General features: G+C 41.4%; 1 protein-coding gene across 1 annotated transcript; it reads right to left on the bottom strand.

Annotated features, from left to right (window-relative positions):
* Positions 1-1476: 1476 nt before the first annotated feature.
* Positions 1477-13038, bottom strand: SmE (Small ribonucleoprotein particle protein SmE). The gene is made up of 3 exons (XM_070092935.1): positions 12859-13038; positions 8638-8806; positions 1477-1994 (listed from the first exon to the last, which is right to left on the bottom strand). Exons 1-3 carry the CDS (start codon positions 12907-12909, stop codon positions 1924-1926), a joined length of 291 nt encoding a protein of 96 aa, XP_069949036.1. The 5' UTR covers positions 12910-13038; the 3' UTR covers positions 1477-1923.
* Between the last annotated feature and the right edge of the window lie 5365 nt (positions 13039-18403).

Genomic DNA, 18403 nt, shown 5'->3' with positions numbered 1-18403 from the left:
TCTTCTACACACCCTAACCTGAGCCTCACTATCCTCATAAAAGCTCTTTACAGCATTTAGTAACTTACCACCTATTCCATATACTTGCAACATCTGCCACATTGCTCCCCTATCCACTATCATATGCCTTTTCTAAATCCATAAATGCAATAAAAACTTCCCTACCTTTATCTAAATACTGCTCACATATATGTTTCAATGTAAACACTTGATCTACACATCCCCTACCCACTCTAAAACCTCCTTGCTCATCCGCAATTCTATATTCTGTCTTACCTCTAATTCTTTCAATAATAACCCTACCGTACCCTTTTCCTGGTATACTCAGTAAACTTATTCCTCTATCATTTTTACAATCTTTTTTGTCCCCCTTCCCTTTATATAAAGGGACTATACACACTCTCTGCCAATCCCTAAGTACCTTCCCCTCTTTCATACATTTATTAAACAAAAATACCAACCACTCCAACACTATGTCCCCCCCTGCTTTTAACATTTGTCATGATCCCATCAGTTCCAGCTGCTTTACCCCCTTTCATTTTACGTAATGCCTCACACACCTCCCCCACACTCACATCCTGCTCTTCTTCACTCTTAAAAGATGGTATACCTCCCTGGCCAGTGCATGAAATTACCGCCTCCCTTTCTTCGTCGACATTTAGAAGTTCCTCAAAATATTCTCGCCATCTACCCAATACCTCCATCTCCCCATCTACTAACTTCCCTACTCTGCTTTTATTGACAAATCCATTTGTTCCCTAGGCTTTCTTAACTTGTTTAACTCGCTCCAAAAATTTTTCTTATTTTCATTAAGATTTCTTGACAGTGCCTCTCCCACTTTATCATCTGCTCTCCTTTTGCACTCTCTCACCACTCTCTTCACCTTTCTTTTACTCTCCATATATTCTACTCTTCTTATAACACTTCTGCTTTGTAAATACTTCTCATAAGCTACCTTTTTCTCCTATCACACCCTTTACTTCATCATTCCACCAATCACTCCTTTCCTCCTGCACCCACCCTCCTAAAACCACAAACTTCTGCCCATTCTAATACTGCATTTTTAAAACTATTTCAACCCTAAAAATGTCTTATAATTATACTCAATTACCTTATAATAATGCTCATTCAACACCGCTATGTACTTTTCTATTAAATTATGGAAGCCAGGTATATTCCATTTTTGCAGCTCCTCTTTCTGGCATATTCATTAGATATTCAAGAGGCTTAATTTGGGGGATTTTTTTGGGGGCAGTCAAAATTATTATACTTATGAGGATGTTAAAAAAAAAATAAAAACTGATTCATCAAAGGGTACATCAAATTCCTTTGATCAAGAACCCTTCAACACCATGACCCATTTTCCCACAAAGGGATACTCAGTAATTAAACATGCATCAAACAGCATACTTGTAACAAATGCTTAATAAGCATTACAATATAGAAACACCATATAATTAAGACTAATAGATGGCATACTTTTATATTTTTATTACAAAACTCACTTTACACCTAATATTAAAAAAAAAATGGACTATGTATGGCCTCACAAATTGGAATATTTTACCTAGTGAAGAATATACTTTACATATAAAAGTAAAATTAATAACACTTAAATTTCATTAGACAGACCAGACCTGTCTTCCCCCCCCCAAGTATAAGATTCCTGTTTTAACACATAGCATTATGTATAAACTAGCACAATGTAAAATTGAAATTCCTCTATTCATAAAATTCTGAGAATGATAAAAATTTAAACTAGATATAATTATGGGAAATTAAGCACATATCCAATCAATGAAACTTGCACTGTACTCCTTTCGATTCAGTGCCTTATGATAGAACTGCCTCACGACTGGTTGACCTGAGATCTGAACTGCCTTCACAGCAGTCAATAAATCTCGATGTCGACATATCCATGTACTACATGTTCGTGCCATCTGGTTGAGTATTCTGGATCAGTGTGATATTATCGCCCTTCAACAGAATGCGACCTGAAATAAAATAAACTAACTTTACTGATTTATAAAAATGTTTTCTGTTGGCTAAAAGACATCTTTTCATTTGTACATATGAAGTGTTATAATGAAACATTCCAATAATAAAGCTGCACAATTTTTTGTAACACTGGCCTCACCCCTCCTTAAAAGTGCAGGCATTGTACTTCTCACTTCCAGGACAGAAGTCCATCTAAGTGGTTTCCCTAAATCTCTTCATAAATTTTGCCCTGCTCACACTCCAACAGTTTGTAAAGTCATAAAAACCACTTGCCTCCACTCATTCCTATTTAACACACTCACAGCCTGTTGGATTTTTAAGCCCCTTGCATACAAAACCTCCTTTACCCCCCCCCCCCCCATCTCCAACCTTTCCTAGGACAACCCCTACACTGCCTTCCCTTCACTATAGATTTATATATTTTTCAACTCTCATTACTCTTGCCCAAAAGAGCAATTCTGGTTGCTCTTAACATTTTCACAGGAGAGAAAACTGGAATTCCCATCTTAAGGGGGTGAAAGTTTGAGGTCTAAGTGAACCCCAAGAACTTCGAAACTCGGCACAAATTTTTTCATTTCAGCGGAACATAATGGAGTGAAACAAGTTGGTTTTAGGGGCTTTATGTGGTGCTAGAGTGAAGGCATGGTAACATTTGTGAAAGGGTTCTAGTACAGTGCATGCACAGAGATGCTGCAGTTTAAACGGTCATCTGAACTGTCATATCCATGCACTTCTGCTAAGAAAGATTAAATAAATTATGAATGTGTTTCTTTTGATTCAATGTACCTTGCTGGAAGATGGCAAATTTGGAAAAAAAAAAAAACTTGTACGACTTAGTACATGTGGATGTATTCTCGGTTTAACCTTATTAAAGCTAGTCTGTCGCACAATGGCAAACAAGTAAATCACACAGTAAAATCAGTCCAAAATTTGGCATGCTATGAAGGAAAATTTTAATTAAAAATAAAATTTAACTCTCATTAAGGTGTTTGGACACATTAATTATAGTTATGATATCCAAACAAAGTTACTATTTTACTGAATACATTATAGCTAATGTTCAATGAGTGATTGATATTATTATTATTATTATTATTATTATTAACACACTGGCCGATTCCCACCAAGGCAGGGTGGCCCGAAAAAGAAAAGCTTTCACCATCATTCACTCCATCACTGTCTTGCCAGAAGGGTGCTTTACACTACAGTTTTTAAACTGCAACATTAACACCCCTCCTTCAGAGTGCAGGCACTGTACTTCCCATCTCCAGGACTCAAGTCTGGCCTGCCGGTTTCCCTGAATCTCTTCATAAATGTTACTTTGCTCACACTCCAACAGCACGTCAAGTATTAAAAACCATTTGTCTCCATTCACTCCTATCAACATGCTCACGCATGCCCACTGGAAGTCCAAGCCCCTTGCACACAAAACCTCCTTTACCCCCTCCCTCCAACCTTTCCTAGGCCGACCCCTACCCCGCCTTCCTTCCACTACAGACTGATACACTCTTGAAGTCATTCTGTTTCGCTCCATTCTCTCTACATATCCGAACCACCTCAACAACCCTTCCTCAGCCCTCTGGACAAGTTTTGGCAATCCCGCACCTCCTCCTAACTTCCAAACTACAAATTCTCTGCATTATATTCACACCACACAGTGCCCTCAGACATGACATCTCCACTGCCTCCAGCCTTCTCCTTGCTGCAACATTCATCACCCATGCAATGCTTCACACCCATATAAGAGCACTGGTAAAACTATACTCTCATACATTCCCCTCTTTGCTTCCAAGGACAAAGTTCTTTGTCTCCACAGACTCCTAAGTGCACCGCTCACCCTTTTCCCCTCATCAATTCTATGATTCACCTCATCTTTCATAGACCCATCCGCTGACATGTCCACTCCCAAATATCTGAATACATTCACCTCCTCCATACTCTCTCCCTCCAATCTGATATCCAATCTTTCATCACTTAATCTTTTTATCCTCATAACCTTACTCTTTCCTATATTCACTTTTAATTTTCTTCTTTTACATACCCTACCAAATTCATCCACCAACCTCTGCAACTTCTCTTCAGAACCTCCAAAGAGCACAGTGTCATCAGCAAAGAGCAACTGTGACAACTCCTACTTATATGTGATTCTTTATCTTAACTCCACGCCTCTTGCCAAGACCCCTTGCATTTACTTCTCTTACAACCCCATTTATAAATATGTTGAACAACCACGTTCTTTCTTGCTCTCCCTACGATTCCCGTTGGGGAGGGGAACCTCTACCTGTTTGACAATGTTCGCACATCGTGTTAAAATCAAACCAGCCAGTGGTGTTATAAATGATTCCACTGAACTATTATTTGCTGCCGCTATAAGGACCTGCCTACATCTCAAATTCACAGCGATCCACTCGCTCAAGGACTCCTTTATTGTCGTCTGCACCGACAACAATGAAGCAGCTAAACTTATGGACGACACTGCAATGAATACATTACGAGACCGACAATTCATCATATCACCGTCTCCCTCCTTGCTGGCGAAACGTTCAGTTTTTGTTAAACAATTGGATAAGATAATCACATCCATACCAACGGATGAACTGAAGACCTCTATCGAAGACCAAAACACCTGGGCCTCTGTAGACACCATCACACGAATTCCCAATGCCTCATCTAAGATCAAAATCACCTTTTCAAACATAGATATGGCTACCCAAGCGCTCTCTAATGGACTAGCTATCTCATATTACCACATACATCCACGCCAGATTGAACCTGAACGCTTTGCCCATGTCTCTCCCTGTTGGAACTGTTACTCTTATCAACATTCAACCATTAAAGACAAAAAGTTCTGTTCTACCTGTGGAAAAGGTCATGACTTCAAAGCCTGCACCACCACCAATGCCACTCCAACATGTCTTAACTGCAAGGGTACTCATCATACCCTTGCAGCTAAATGCCCACTATGAAAAGAAGTAATGTCGAAAAAATTAAAGAAGAAACCAAGAAGAATAGTCCCAAATCGTCGACATATGCCGCCATTTCAAAACTCCAGTCGGACACCACCAGAATTCTACAAGCCACACAGCAGTCATCTCTATCCAGCAATTCCCTTTCTGCACTCCCTAATGCTGCTCCCGCTAAGGTGTTGTACTGCATGATGTATGCACACCTTGCAACTGCAGCAAACCCAGGCACATTCAACACTACAATTAACGAACTATTCCATCTTAACAACATGCCGTCATTCAACTTTCCTGACTCGCCAACATCGCAGGACTTCAAGATTATCCCAAACATCGCTAACTTCACATCAACTTCAGGTTCAAATCCTGACTCTGCCCCAAAAAACACTCACACTCCTGAACCGCCCCCAGTGACCACTACCACTTCTCAACAACCACCAACAACCAGCCAGACCGCAAATACTCTAGACTCCCAGCCTCCTCGACACAATCACTGTAGAAACAATTGAACAAGAATTTTCTGACAAATCCCCCGACGAAGCAGATAGCAACGACTCCAGCACACCCTCTTGGGAAAACCTTACTTCCTACACCTCTCCCTCGAATACTGACACCATGACCTGCTCTGAACTCTACAAAGGCCTTGGTGATGGAACAGTCAAGTATGCCTGCGAATCACCTCTTCACTTCACACTCACGCAAGTTCTTGAGTTCATCAAGCCTCTTCGTTTCACTTTTTCCAACAAGACCGCTATACCACCTCTCCAGGAGCAGCTTCAAGAAGTTTGCAAATGGCTCCACTGCAAACCTGCCTCAACTACTAAAATAACCTCCCACATGTCTGCTGCCCTCTGATGGTCCTACCTGCCTGCCCTCTCCTGCAACCTGGAAACTTCCAGCTCTCAAGACTCAAAGACCTCACCTACCACGACTGTTGCATACACAGCTTGCTCTCTTCCCGTTTTTTCTCCAAGTCTGTCCCACGATTGCCTTAGCTGCTGGGTCAAGCCCTGGCTCTATTTCTACGACTAAGAACACTCCTCTCTAGCGCTATTCTTCGTCTGTCCCGTCTTTCCCGCTCATCCCATTGTGATCTTACCTGCACTTGTTCGTTCGTTCGTTCGGTGACATCACACATCCTTGTCTAAGACCTACTTTTACTGGGAAATAATCTCCCTTTCCTACATACTCCAACTTGAGCCTCACTATCCTCCTATTACTGCTTTCAGTAACCTACCTCCTATACCATATACCTGCAACATCTGCCACATTGCCCCCCTATCCACCCTGTCATACGCCTTTTCCAAATCCATAAATGCCACAAAAACCTCTTTAGCCTTATCTAAATACTGTTCACTTATACGTTTCACTGTAAACACCTGGTCCACACACCCCATACCTTTCCTAAAGCCTCCCTGTTCAGCTATCCTATTCTCTGTCTTACTCTTAATTCTTTCAATAATAACTACCATACACTTTACCAGGTATACTCAACAGATTTTTTTTTTTTTTTCAACAAGTTGGCCGTCTCCCACCGAGGCAGGGCGACCCAAAACAGAAAAAAATCCCCAAAAAGAAAATACTTTCATCATCAATCAACACTTTCACCACACTCACACATTATCACTGTTTTTGCAGAGGTGCTCAGAATACAACAGTTTAGAAGCATATACGTGTGAAGATACACAACATATCCCTCCAAACTGCCAATATCCCAAACCCTTCCTTTAAAGTGCAGGCATTGTACTTCCCATTTCCAGGACTCAAGTCCGACTATATGAAAATAACCGGTTTCCCTGAATCCCTTCACTAAATATTACCCTGCTCACACTCCAACAGATCGTCAGGTCCCAAGTACCATTCGTCTCCATTCACTCCTACCTAACACGCTCACGCACACTTGCTGGAAGTCCAAGCCCCTCGCCCACAAAACCTCCTTTGCCCCCTCTCTCCAACCCTTTCGAGGACGACTCCTACCCCGCCTTCCTTCCCCTATAGATTTATATGCTTTCCATGTCATTCTACTTTGATCCATTCTCTCTGAATGACCAAACCACCTCAACAACCCCTCTTCTGCCCTCTTAACTAATACTTTTATTAACTCCACACCTTTTCCTAATTTCCACACTCCGAATTTTCTGCATAATATTTACACCACACATTGCCCTTAGACAGGACATCTCCACTGCCTCCAACCATCTCCTCGCTGCTGCATTTACCATCCAAGCTTCACACCCATTTAAGAGTGTTGGTACTACTATACTTTCATACATTCCCTTCTTTGCCTCCATAGACAACGCTTTTTGACTCCACATATACCTCAACGCACCCCTCACCTTTTTTCCCTCATCAATTCTATGATTAACCTCATCCTTCATAAATCCATCCGCCGACACGTCAACTCCCAAGTATCTGAAAACATTCACTTCTTCCATACTCCTCCTCCCCAATTTGATATCCAATTTTTCTTTATCTAAATCATTTGATACCCTCATCACCTTACTCTTTTCTATGTTCACTTTCAACTTTCTACCTTTACACACATTCCCAAACTCATCCACTAACCTTTGCAATTTTTCTTTAGAATCTCCCATAAGCACAGTATCATCAGCAAAAAGTAACTGTGTCAATTCCCATTTTGAATTTGATTCCCCATAATTTAATCCCACCCCTCTCCCGAACACCCTAGCATTTACTTCTTTTACAACCCCATCTATAAATATATTAAACAACCATGGTGACATTACACATCCCTGTCTAAGACCTACTTTTACCGGGAAGTAGTCTCCCTCTCTTCTATACAACAGACTTATCCCCCTATAATTTTTGCACTCTCTTTTGTCCCCTTTGCCTTTATACAAAGGAACTATGCATGCTCTCTGCCAATCCCTAGGTACCTTACCCTCTTCCATACATTTATTAAATAATAGCACCAACCACTCCAAAACTATATCCCCACCTGCTTTTAACATTTCTATCTTGATCCCATCAATCCCAGCTGCCTTACCCCCTTTCATTTTACCTACTGCCTCACAAACTTCCCCCCACACTCACAACTGGCTCTTCCTCACTCCTACAAGATGTTATCCCTCCTTGCCCTATACACGAAATCACAGCTTCCCTATCTTCATCAATATTTAACAATTCCTCAAAATATTCCCTCCATCTTCCCAATACCTCTAACTCTCCATTTAATAACTCTCCTCTCCTACTTTTAACTGACAAATCCATTTGTTCTCTAGGCTTCCTTAACTTGTTAATCTCACTCCAAAACTTTTTCTTATTTTCAACAAAATTTGTTGATAACATCTCACCCCCTCTCTCATTTGCTCTATTTTTACATTGCTTCACCACTCTCTTAACCTCTCTCTTTTTCTCCATATACTCTTCCCTCCTTGCATCATTTCTACTTTGTAAAACCTTCTTATATATATGTATACATATACTATATATATATACATATATATTTTTAAATATTTATTTATAAATTAATGCACCTCATCTAGACTGGTAATAAACATGTCACTACACTGATAAGTCACCGAGCATAATTCCTGAACAACTAGCGTTCAGTGACAAAAATTTGGTGACTTTCTTGGATAATGAATAGTATACTGTAACACTGCTTTGTACGTATTACCATTAACGTGATAGAACTATATTATCTACAACTTACCAATAGTTTTCCGAGTTTCTTTCTTCATGTGTACTTCTTCTGCCTGGTCCAGCATTACGTTCATATATTCATCGAAGCCAATAATGTGGCCTTCGATCCTTAAATTTTGGTTTTCATAGAGCCAAACCTGTACTCTGGCTCGGGACTGCAGGTACCTAAAGATAAGGTTCTGAAGACTGGGTTAAGGAAAAGTGCAGTAGAATTTTAGTGAACTATGCTAAAACATTTAAAAAAATCTAACAAATATACAAAACATCAAGTTACTCCAAAAGGTATACAAGATGAACTCAAGGTATGTCACAAATGGAAGGAAAAAGTATGTGGCCAACAGCCAGATAGTGTTAAAAGCCTATTTACAAACATGGCAGTGGGGTAGTAACCACCTTATAGGAGTTTCGGCTGGCCCAAGTTTTGGCCTTTTCGAGTTTTGGTCACTTTTTTCGGCTGAATTTTGTCTCGAGTTTCAAACAGTAACTTGAGTTGCGGCTGTTATACAAGACCTGTCCGCCTACACGCACACAAAGCCTCCCACGCGCACCCACGCAAAGCCTCTCACACGTGTTGAGAGTCAGTCTGGCTTTGCTTCTCCTCGAGTGTGAACATTACCCTGCGAGTTCATCCAAACAATTCACAATAATCCTTTTTTTTTTTTGTTGATTGAGCGAGACTGCTACATAATTAACCATGGGCCCAAAGAAACTTTCTAGTGCCTGCCCTGTGGTAAAGAAGGCGAGAAACATAATAGAATTGAAGAGAGAGATTATCGAAAAATATGAAAGTGGTATGCGCATGCTGAAGCTTGCCAGGGTGTATAGCAAAAACAAATCAACCATCAGTTCCATCCTGGCGAAGAATAAAAGAAATCAAGGAAGCTGATGTTACGACAGGGGTAGATATGCTAATGAAAAATAGATCACAGACAATCGAAGATGTTGAGAAGTTGTTGTTGGTGTGGATCAATGATGAACAATTAGTGAGTGTTTCGGAGACAATCATTTGTGAAAAGGCGAGGCAGTTGCACTCGGATCTTGTACAGAAAATGCCTTGAACGAGTGTTGTTGTTAGTGAATTTAAGCCCAGCAGAGGCTGGTTTGACAACTTCAAGATGCGTAGTGGTATACACAGTGTTGCAAGGCATGGCGAGGCTGGAAGTTCAGACAAACATGCCGCTGAAAAATTTGTGCATGAATTAAAGGACTATGTTGAGGAAGAAGGATTCATCCCCGAACAAGTGCTCAGTTGTGACGAAATAGGCCTCTCTTGGAAGAAAATGCCAAAGAGGACCTACATCACGCAGGAGGAAAAGGCACTGCCAGGACACAAGCCAATGAAAGACAGGCTAATTCTCTTGTTCTGTGGTAATGCTAGTTGGGATTTCAAAGTGAAGCATTTATGGGTGTACCACTCTGAAAATCCCAGTGTTTTCAAGAAAAACAACATCGTCAAGAGTAGACTGTGTGTGATGTAGAGGGCTAACAATAAGGCATGGGTCACAAGGCAAATTTTCATCGACTGGGTCCATGAAAAGTTTGGCCAGTGTGTGAAAAAAATACCTCCAGGAAAATAAATTGCCACTCAAGTGCCTCCTGGTACTGGACAATGCTCCTGCTCATCCTCCAAACTTGGTAGACCAATTGTCTAGGGATTTCAGTTTTATAACAGTGAAGTTCTTGCCTCCTAACACCACTCCTGTCATACAGCCCATGGACCAGCAGGTCATTTCAAACTTCAAAAAACTCTACACAAAAGCACTGTTTCAAAGGTACTTTGAAGTGACCTCAGACACTGAACTGACCCTAAGAGTGTTCTTTAGGAATCACTTCAATATCTACAGCTGCATAAGCCTTATAAGAAACGCTTGACAGGAAGTGACTTCCAGGACTCTGAACTCTGCTTTGGAGAAAATTTTGGCCAGAATGTGTCCAAAAGAAGGATTCTGAAGAGTATGAGGTTGACCCTGTCAACCTATGCATGGTGTGGAATGTATTGTGGCATTGGGGAATTCCTTGGGGTTGGATGAGTGGCCAGGATGTGGAAGAGTTGGAGGAAGACCATAATGAAGAGCTAACCACTGAAGAGCAGCAAGAGCTTCATCTGGAAAAGCAACAAACCACAGCTGAGGAACTTGCTTCAGAGGAGGAGGGAAGGAAGGAGGTGCCTTCTTCAGAGATTTAGAAGACATGTGCAATGTGGAGTAGGGTGCAAGTTTTTGCTGAGAAATATTACCCTGAGCAAGCTGAAACAAGCTATCACTGCAACATGTTCAGTGACAAAACCACGTCCCATTTCAGACAAATGCTAAAGATGCCAGAAACAGACCTCTCTGGGCAGTTTTTTTGAGCGACAGGGGTCCAGTGACTCAAGGTGGTTCTAGTGACATTAAAAAACAAAGAAAGTAACCCCAGATTAGGACTTGTTACCTAGTCTTTATGGAAGGGGATTCCCCTTCCAAACAATAATAAAGTCCTCCTCCTCTCCTGTCTTCCATAACTCAACAAGTTTTCAGTAAAGGTATGTAAATACGATTTTAAATATTTATTTATGTATTTCATTAGTCATTTAAGTACTATATGTATTTATAATTGTTTTGTGTTTGTAAAACTACAATTATTCTTTATAAAATGTATTTTTTTTTTTAAGATAAGATAAGATTTCGTTCGGATTTTTAACCCCGGAGGGTTAGCCACCCAGGATAACCCAAGAAAGTCAGTGCGTCATCGAGGACTGTCTAACTTATTTCCATTGGGGTCCTTAATCTTGTCCCCCAGGATGCGACCCACACTAGTCGACTAACACCCAGGTACCTATTTGCTGCTAGGTGAACAGGACAATAGGTGTAAGGAAACGTGTCGGAATTTCCACCCGCCGGGAATCGAACCCGGGCCCTCCGTGTGTGAAGCGGGAGCTTTAGCCTGGAATGGATTAATTGGATTTACATTATTTCTTAAGGGAAATATTGCTTTGACTTTCGAACAATTTGAGTTTCGGCTGAGCTTCTGGGACGGATTACAGGTGAAACTCAAGGTTCCACTGTATTTACATTTGAGCAAGCAGCTGCCAGTGAAATAAGAACATGGTAGTAAACACCATAGTAAAACTTAGGTCATTTCTTTTTACTTTTTAATACATACAACCTCTGCATATTATAGAATAAGTACTCTTTTCTTGTGCAAATTGTTACTTTAGGAAATTCAGAGTAAATTAATCCATTTAGGCATCTAGAAATGCAAAATAATGTTGCAGTTGTCAGTAACTATAGCCTATTATTATTATAATCATGGGGGAAGCACTAAAACCATAGGGATTATACAGCACCTGTGGTGGGGGGGGGGGAGAAAAAAGGTATTCTGACTCAATTCAGGGAACTGGAGCACAGATCCAATTCCCTATAACAAGAGCTCCTCACCACCATCAAGGACCCTCTATTGAGTGGGACTAAAGCCTAACATAAAACACAAGAAGGCCTATAAGACCATGCTAGACAGAGCCATGTCACACCCAACCACACCTGCTCATGTACCTGTCCAACCTATATTTAAAGCTACCCAAGTTCTCACTTCGGTGTCATGACCCAGGAGTTCGTTCCACTGTTTAAGGATCCCTGTTCTGATTTCTCATTTATGCAAACCCTCTGCTGTCCATTGGTTAACATGCCTCGACACAATATAATTTAATTTCAGTCTGCTTTGGCTTTCCTTGTGCCTTATTTCTCTTAAATTGAATGATACCCTTTGAAAATGACTATGAGAACGAGTAAGATATAAGCAATATTTAGATTATTTTGTCAAAATGTTTTATACTGGTATCATGTTCTATATATCAATTAACTCAAAAAATATATATATAAAGTTTAGGGAAACAGGAAAGTCCTAGTTTTGTTTGTAGTGTTGCTACCTGAGAAAAAGAGGGTTAGAAAGTCTATAGGTATTAAACAGTCCCCAAAAAAATTTGTAATAAATTACCGGCGTTTTCTCTGGGAACTTTATACAGCAATCACATATATTAACGAAAAAAAAAAATACTAATTATACTGTTATCCTGCACCTAATATCTAATGGTTACATGGTACAATGAAACGTTAAAAATATAGTCCGAGGCATAAAATCCATTAAAATAAGCTTTTCAGGATTACCATGAGCCAACATGACGCCGCCTTCACCTGCTATTCTGGCGCCAACTCATAAACCCACAAAATAAATCAGTCTTCACTCAAAAGGATACAATGGGCAGCACCATGACCTTCTGCACCTTAGATTTGGGAGCGTAGGACATCTTGATGGTTATTTGCAAGGGTCAATTTCCCTCCAAAATACAAAAAAAACAGGGCTGGGAGCACTAAGACGACGCCAAGCCCAGTGAGGATGTAAATACTGGAGGAGGAACACCACGTGTGATTGGTCGACGCCGCTGCTAGACACACCAACATCACTTTGCGTCAATAACGTTTTATTACGCTTTTCGGTAAGTAAGTATGTTCATTTACGTGCAGGTTTACGCCATGTTCAGTGATCACGGTTTTCTTACAGAGTAACGTGTTTAAATTACCTAGAATAACCCATAAAAAGTCACACCTTCAAGTATTTTTTCAAGGACCCCTAATGGAAATCAGTCACTTTGTCTATCGTTTTTGGGCTATCATAGGTAATTTACACTATTTATGACAATTGTACTTATGTATACCTGTGACTAAATAAACTTACTTGCCCGAAATCCTGTGCATCTTATGGGCTTTCAATTACTGTTTATTTTGTACCTGGAGTTTACCTGGAGAGAGTTCCGGGGGTCAACGCCCCCGCGGCCCGGTCTGTGACCAGGCCTCCTGGTGGATCAGAGCCTGATCAACCAGGCTGTTGCTGCTGGCTGCACGCAAACCAACGTACGAGCCACAGCCCGGCTGGTCAGGAACCGACTTTAGGTGCTTGTCCAGTGCCAGCTTGAAGACTGCCAGGGGTCTGTTGGTAATCCCCCTTATGTATGCTGGGAGGCAGTTGAACAGTCTCGGGCCCCTGACACTTATTGTATGGTCTCTTAACGTGTTAGTGACACCCCTGCTTTTCATTGGGGGGATGTTGCATCGTCTGCCAAGTCTTTTGCTTTCGTAGTGAGTGATTTCCGTGTGCAAGTTCGGTACTAGTCCCTCTAGGATTTTCCAGGTGTATATAAACATGTATCTCTCCCGCCTGCGTTCCAGGGAATACAGGTTCAGGAACCTCAAGCGCTCCCAGTAATTGAGGTGTTTTATCTCCGTTATGCGCGCCGTGAAGGTTCTCTGTACATTTTCTAGGTCAGCAATTTCACCTGCCTTGAAAGGTGCTGTTAGTGTGCAGCAATATTCCAGCCTAGATAGAACAAGTGACCTGAAGAGTGTCATCATGGGCTTGGCCTCCCTAGTTTTGAAGGTTCTCATTATCCATGTTGTCATTTTTCTAGCAGATGCGATTGATACAATGTTATGGTCCTTGAAGGTGAGATCCTCCGACACGATCACTCCCAGGTCTTTGACGTTGGTGTTTCGCTCTATTTTGTGGCCAGAATTTGTTTTGTACTCTGATGAAGATTTAATTTCCTCGTGTTTACCATATCTGAGTAATTGAAATTTCTCATCGTTGAACTTCATATTGTTTTCTGCAGCCCACTGAAAGATTCGGTTGATGTCCGCCTGGAGCCTTGCAGTGTCTGCAATGGAAGACACTGTCATGCAGATTCGGGTGTCATCTGCAAAGGAAGACACGGTGCTGTGGCTGACATCCTTGTCTATGTCGGATATGAGGATGAGGAACAAGATGGGAGCGAGTACTGTGCCTTGTGGAACAGAGCTTTTCACCGTAACTGCCTCGGACTTTACTCTGTTGACGACTACTCTCTGTGTTCTGTTAGTGAGGAAATTATAGATCCATCGACCGACTTTTCCTGTTATTCCTTTAGCACGCATTTTGTGCGCTATTACGCCATGGTCACACTTGTCGAAGGCTTTTGCAAAGTCTGTATATATTACATCTGCATTCTTTTTGTCTTCTAGTGCATTTAGGACCTTGTCGTAGTGATCCAATAGTTGAGACAGACAGGAGCGACCTGTTCTAAACCCATGTTGCCCTGGGTTGTGTAACTGATGGGTTTCTAGATGGGTGGTGATCTTGCTTCTTAGGACCCTTTCAAAGATTTTTATGATATGGGATGTTAGTGCTATCGGTCTGTAGTTCTTTGCTGTTGCTTTACTGCCCCCTTTGTGGAGTGGGGCTATGTCTGTTGTTTTTAGTAACTGTGGGACGACCCCCGTGTCCATGCTCCCTCTCCATAGGATGGAAAAGGCTCGTGATAGGGGCTTCTTGCAGTTCTTGATGAACACGGAGTTCCATGAGTCTGGCCCTGGGGCAGAGTGCATGGGCATATCATTTATCGCCTGTTCGAAGTCATTTGGCGTCAGAATAACATCGGATAGTCTTGTGTTAACCAAATTCTGTGGCTCTCTCATAAAAATTTCATTTTGATCTTCGACTCTCAGTCTGGTTAGCGGCTTGCTAAAAACTGAGTCATATTGGGACTTGAGTAGCTCACTCATTTCCTTGCTGTCATCTGTGTAGGACCCATCTTGTTTAAGTAGGGGCCCAATACTGGACGTTGTTCTCGACTTTGATTTGGCATAGGAGAAGAAATACTTTGGGTTTCTTTCGATTTCATTTATGGCTTTTAGTTCTTCCCGCGATTCCTGACTCCTATAAGATTCCTTTAGCTTAAATTCGATGCTTGCTATTTCTCTGACCAGTGTCTCCCTGCGCATTCCAGATATATTGACCTCTTTTAGCCGCACTGCTATTCTTTTCCGTCGCCTGTAAAGGGAGCGCCTGTCTCTTTCTATTTTACATCTACTCCTTTTTCTTAGAGGAATAAGCCTTGTGCATACATCGAGTGCCACCAAGTTAATCTGTTGTTACCTGGAGGTTACCTGGAGGTTATTCCGGGGATCAACGCCCCCGCGGCCCGGTCCACGACCAGGCCTCTGGTCTGCCATCTGCCCCGCCCCAAAGGGGCTCGTGGGGATGGCAGTCTTGTGAGCTGCAGGTGGTAGCAAGCTCAGGCCTTTCCAAAAAAAAAAAAAAAAAATCTGCCGTTGTTCGCCTCAGATGTCATCTCATTTCTTAATATATTTCTCGCATTCTATATAACTTGTATATAATTCTTATTTGCTTGAAACCCAGAAATATCAGTCGTCCAGTCCCTTAGTGAATATTTTCATCTTTCGAATTTAAATTAGAATTTAAATTCTATCTTCTCTAAGAAATGAAAATTGCATGTTGCATACGTAGAAAATTTTAATTGCAAACTCTTTTTTTTCGGCATAAAGGATCACAGGATAAAATGTTTGATGAAAAAGATATATGTAACATCTAATATATATATGTATATATATATATATATATATATATATATATATATATATATATATATATATACATATATATATATATATATATATATATATATACATATATATATACAATATATATATATACACATATACAGATATAAATATATATATATACACACACATAATAAACATACACACACATATATATATATATATATATATATATATACATACACCTTATATATATATAAATATATATATATATATATATATATATATATATATATATATATATATATATATATATATATTTAAAAGAAGTTTGGCCAACTTGTGGCTTTAATAGTTCAATTCGGAGACTACTAAAATCTGTGTTAAACTGCTAAGCCACTTTGTGTTGTTTTTGTGTTGCTCGGGTGTTGCTCGGGTGTTGCTCGGGTGTTGCTCGGGTGTTGCTCGGGTGTTGCTCGGGTGTTGCTCGGGTGTTGCAGTCATCATCAGCTCCTCGGTGTTGTGTACCATTACTTCTCGGGAATGGGAGGTAAGCAGGTTTGATCCAGGACACAGGAGTGTAGCTCGACTTCCTTGGATCAAGAGCCTTTCACCAGTATGAAGGCAACACTTTTGAAGGGCCTCGAACTTCCAGGCATGCTGGAGTTTACCTGGAGAGAGTTTCGGGGGTCAACGCCCCCGCGGCCCGGTCTGTGACCAGGCCTCCTGGTGGATCAGCCCCTGATCAACCAGGCTGTTGCTGCTGGCTGCACGCAAACCAGCGTACGAGCCACAGCCCGGCTGATCAGGAACTGACTTTAGGTGCTTGTCCAGTGCCAGCTTGAAGACTGCCAGGGGTCTGTTGGTAATCCCCCTTATGTGTGCTGGGAGGCAGTTGAACAGTCTCGGGCCCCTGACACTTATTGTATGGTCTCTTAACGTGCTAGTGACACCCCTGCTTTTCATTGGGGGGATGGTGCATCGTCTGCCAAGTCTTTTGCTTTCGTAGTGAGTGATTTTCGTGTGCAAGTTCGGTACTAGTCCCTCTAGGATTTTCCAGGTGTATATAATCATGTATCTCTCCCTCCTGCGTTCCAGGGAATACAGGTTTAGAAACCTCAAGCGCTCCCAGTAATTGAGGTGTTTTATCTCCGTTATGCGCGCCGTGAAAGTTCTCTGTACATTTTCTAGGTCGGCAATTTCACCTGCCTTGAAAGGTGCTGTTAGAGTGCAGCAATATTCCAGCCTAGATAGAACAAGTGACCTGAAGAGTGTCATCATGGGCTTGGCCTCCCTAGTTTTGAAGGTTCTCATTATCCATCCTGTCATTTTTCTAGCAGATGTGATTGATACAATGTTATGGTCCTTGAAGGTGAGATCCTCCGACATAATCACTCCCAGGTCTTTGACGTTGGTGTTTCGCTCTATTTTGTGGCCAGAATTTGTTTTGTACTCTGATGAAGATTTAATTTCCTCATGTTTACCATATCTGAGTAATTGAAATTTCTCATCGTTGAACTTCATATTGTTTTCTGCAGCCCACTGAAAGATTTGGTTGATGTCCGCCTGGAGCCTTGCAGTGTCTGCAATGGAAGACACTGTCATGCAGATTCGGGTGTCATCTGCAAAGGAAGACACGGTGCTGTGGCTGACATCCTTGTCTATGTCGGATATGAGGATGAGGAACAAGATGGGAGCTAGTACTGTGCCTTGTGGAACAGAGCTTTTCACCGTAGCTGCTTCGGACTTTACTCTGTTGACGACTACTCTCTGTGTTCTGTTAGTGAGGAAATTATAGATCCATCGACCGACTTTTCCTGTTATTCCTTTAGCACGCATTTTGTGCGCTATTACGCCATGGTCACACTTGTCGAAGGCTTTTGCAAAGTCTGTATATATTACATCTGCATTCTTTTTGTCTTCTAGTGCATTTAGGACCTTGTCGTAGTGATCCAATAGTTGAGACAGACAGGAGCGACCTGTTCTAAACCCATGTTGCCCTGGGTTGTGTAACTGATGGGTTTCTAGATGGGTGGTGATCTTGCTTCTTAGGACCCTTTCAAAGATTTTTATGATATGGGATGTTAGTGCTATCGGTCTGTAGTTCTTTGCTGTTGCTTTACTGCCCCCTTTGTGGAGTGGGGCTATGTCTGTTGTTTTTAGTAACTGTGGGACGACCCCCGTGTCCATGCTCCCTCTCCATAGGATGGAAAAGGCTCGTGATAGGGGCTTCTTGCAGTTCTTGATGAACACGGAGTTCCATGAGTCTGGCCCTGGGGCAGAGTGCATGGGCATATCATTTATCGCCTGTTCGAAGTCATTTGGCGTCAGAATAACATCGGATAGTCTTGTGTTAACCAAATTCTGTGGCTCTCTCATAAAAATTTCATTTTGATCTTCGACTCTCAG

The sequence above is a fragment of the Cherax quadricarinatus genome, chromosome 41 (assembly GCF_038502225.1).
Source record: "Cherax quadricarinatus isolate ZL_2023a chromosome 41, ASM3850222v1, whole genome shotgun sequence".
In the NCBI taxonomy this organism is placed as follows: domain Eukaryota; kingdom Metazoa; phylum Arthropoda; class Malacostraca; order Decapoda; family Parastacidae; genus Cherax; species Cherax quadricarinatus.
This window is presented reverse-complemented; position numbering and strand designations above follow the sequence as displayed.

What these genes read in the sequence shown, in the direction of transcription:
- SmE (XM_070092935.1), bottom strand. Translation starts at nt 12,909, where the DNA reads ATGTCCTACGCTCCCAAATCTAAGGTGCAGAAGGTCATGGTGCTGCCC. An exon ending in AGGTCATGGTGCTGCCCATT is followed by an intron (nt 8,807 to 12,858) that starts GTATCCTTTTGA and finishes CCCAGTCTTCAG; the next exon opens with AACCTTATCTTTAGGTACCT. An exon ending in AGAAACTCGGAAAACTATTG is followed by an intron (nt 1,995 to 8,637) that starts GTAAGTTGTAGA and finishes ATTTTATTTCAG; the next exon opens with GTCGCATTCTGTTGAAGGGC.